Source organism: Myotis davidii, unplaced genomic scaffold, assembly GCF_000327345.1.
Source record: "Myotis davidii unplaced genomic scaffold, ASM32734v1 scaffold937, whole genome shotgun sequence".
NCBI classification, from domain to species: Eukaryota; Metazoa; Chordata; class Mammalia; order Chiroptera; family Vespertilionidae; genus Myotis; species Myotis davidii.
In genome coordinates, this window is record NW_006288252.1 from 1,407,031 (window position 1) to 1,408,813 (window position 1,783).

General features: G+C 62.2%; 1 protein-coding gene across 1 annotated transcript in view; it reads right to left on the bottom strand.

The window, feature by feature from the left end:
- The window catches only part of HTT (huntingtin), a 105,532-nt gene that overhangs the window by 18,586 nt on the left and 85,163 nt on the right, over nucleotides 1-1,783 (bottom strand). The window contains exons 59-61 of the mRNA XM_015561565.1: nucleotides 1,528-1,658; nucleotides 1,312-1,441; nucleotides 68-223 (exon numbers count right to left, since the gene is read on the bottom strand). Coding sequence (XP_015417051.1) covers nucleotides 68-223; nucleotides 1,312-1,441; nucleotides 1,528-1,658 — 417 coding nt within the window. The remainder of the gene's footprint in view (nucleotides 1-67; nucleotides 224-1,311; nucleotides 1,442-1,527; nucleotides 1,659-1,783) is intronic.

Consider the following 1,783-nt stretch of genomic DNA (forward strand, 5'->3'; position numbering starts at 1 on the left):
TACTATTAACAGCTATGGGTATGTTTAAATAATGGCAGTGACTGTATTATATAAAAGTTACGCTCACCATGCCGAGGACGGCCGCCGCCTTGCAGGTGGCTGGCACCAGGTACTGCAGGAGGATCTCGTCCTCTGGAGGGTGCGCCCTGCGCAGCTCGGTCAGCGTCTGGTACATCATCTCAAACTGGCTGCGCTCCGTGAACAGGTCTGAGACCACGAGGAGCTGCAGACACCACGTTCGGACAGGAAGGGGAGCCGCTATCAGGAAAGGAAGGAGCGCACCCGGCCCGCCTCCTCCCAGCCCAGCGACACCAGGCTCCGGGCACCCATGCGGGCCGACACGCAAACCCTGGACCTCAAGGCAGGGCACACGCGCGGCGTGGTCGGGCCATCCTCACGGACGCCTGTGCGCTCGCTGCAGTGGGCGGAGCTGCGATAGCCACGACCCGCAGGGAACTTGCCCACAGCGGTCACCACGGACAAGCCCATGTCTGCCCTGCCCCCAAAGCCCCAGGCCTTCCCATGGCGTCGGGTCAGGCTCTCAAAGGCCCAGCAGAGATGCTGTTTCAGAAATAAACGCTCTGCTGGGGATTCTTTGTCTCCCAAACGCTCGGCTGCCGAAGGCTCAGCTCCTCACGGTACATCTAACAGGAACATCAGCCCGCCAGCGTGGCTCAGTGGTTGAGCATCAGCTTCTGGACCCGGAGGTCACAGCTCCATTCCCTGTCAGGGCGCATGCCTGGGGCTGCAGGCAGAGCCGACCCACGATTCTCCCATCATGGATGTGGCCATCTCTCCCTCTAAGCATGTCCTCAGGGAGGATTAATAACAAAAACAAACGACTTCTCAGATTTGATGCCAATCCTGTGAGTACTAGCAGACATAACCCCCATAACAGGCTCTCTGGGGTCCCCACTCATTTGGAATCCTGGGGCCAACAGTTTGAGAACAAAAACTCCAAAATGGTGCTTCTCGGAGGGGGCGTGTGGGCCTGTGAGCCCGGCCACAGGGAGACACTTAAGGACAAGGAGGGGAGCCTCCAGCCTTGGGCAGCGGCGTGATGTCGCCTCGACACTGCCCCTGCCCTCGGAGCACCTGTCCGCCGTGGGTGGACATGCAGAGCTCCTCCTGCACCGGCGGAGAGACCATCCAGGTCCCAGGCCTGAGAGTTCTTCTCAGGCTCCCAGAGACAACACCTGAGTGCGTGCGCATGTGCGTGCGTGTGTGCGCATGTGTGTGCGTGTGTGCACATGTACACGTGCGTACACCCGTATGTGCCTGTGCGCACTAGGGACGGCGAGGTAAACTTACAGATCGCACCACTTCACTGATCAGGATGACGGGGGTCCTTCGGCTGGAACTGGACGGCAGGACCCAGCGGCTGTACAGCTCCAGCAAGAACTGCGAGCATGAGTGGGTGTCCACCCCAGCCCGGTGCTTCCTGGGGGGCACACAGAGGCTCACCCACGGCCCCACCTCCCGACGACTCATACATCCCAAAGGGCTTTAACCAAAGGCGGTGGGAACCTGGAGCTGACTGGAGACGTGGGTGGTGACGGGGGCGCGGGGACGTCGGCCTCCTCCTCCTCCTCCTCGTCCCACTCCTCCTCCCTCAGGGGCGTGATGCTGCTCCCCAGCCACACCGAGTGGATGGACACCTTCAACACAGGCCTGGGTCAGCGCGAGGAGCCTGGCGCCGGCTCCCTGAGCTCAGGGCCAGGGCGCAGGTGTGGCCTGGGGTCCGGCCCCTGAGGGCCCACCCCCCCGGCAGGGCCTGCTCAGA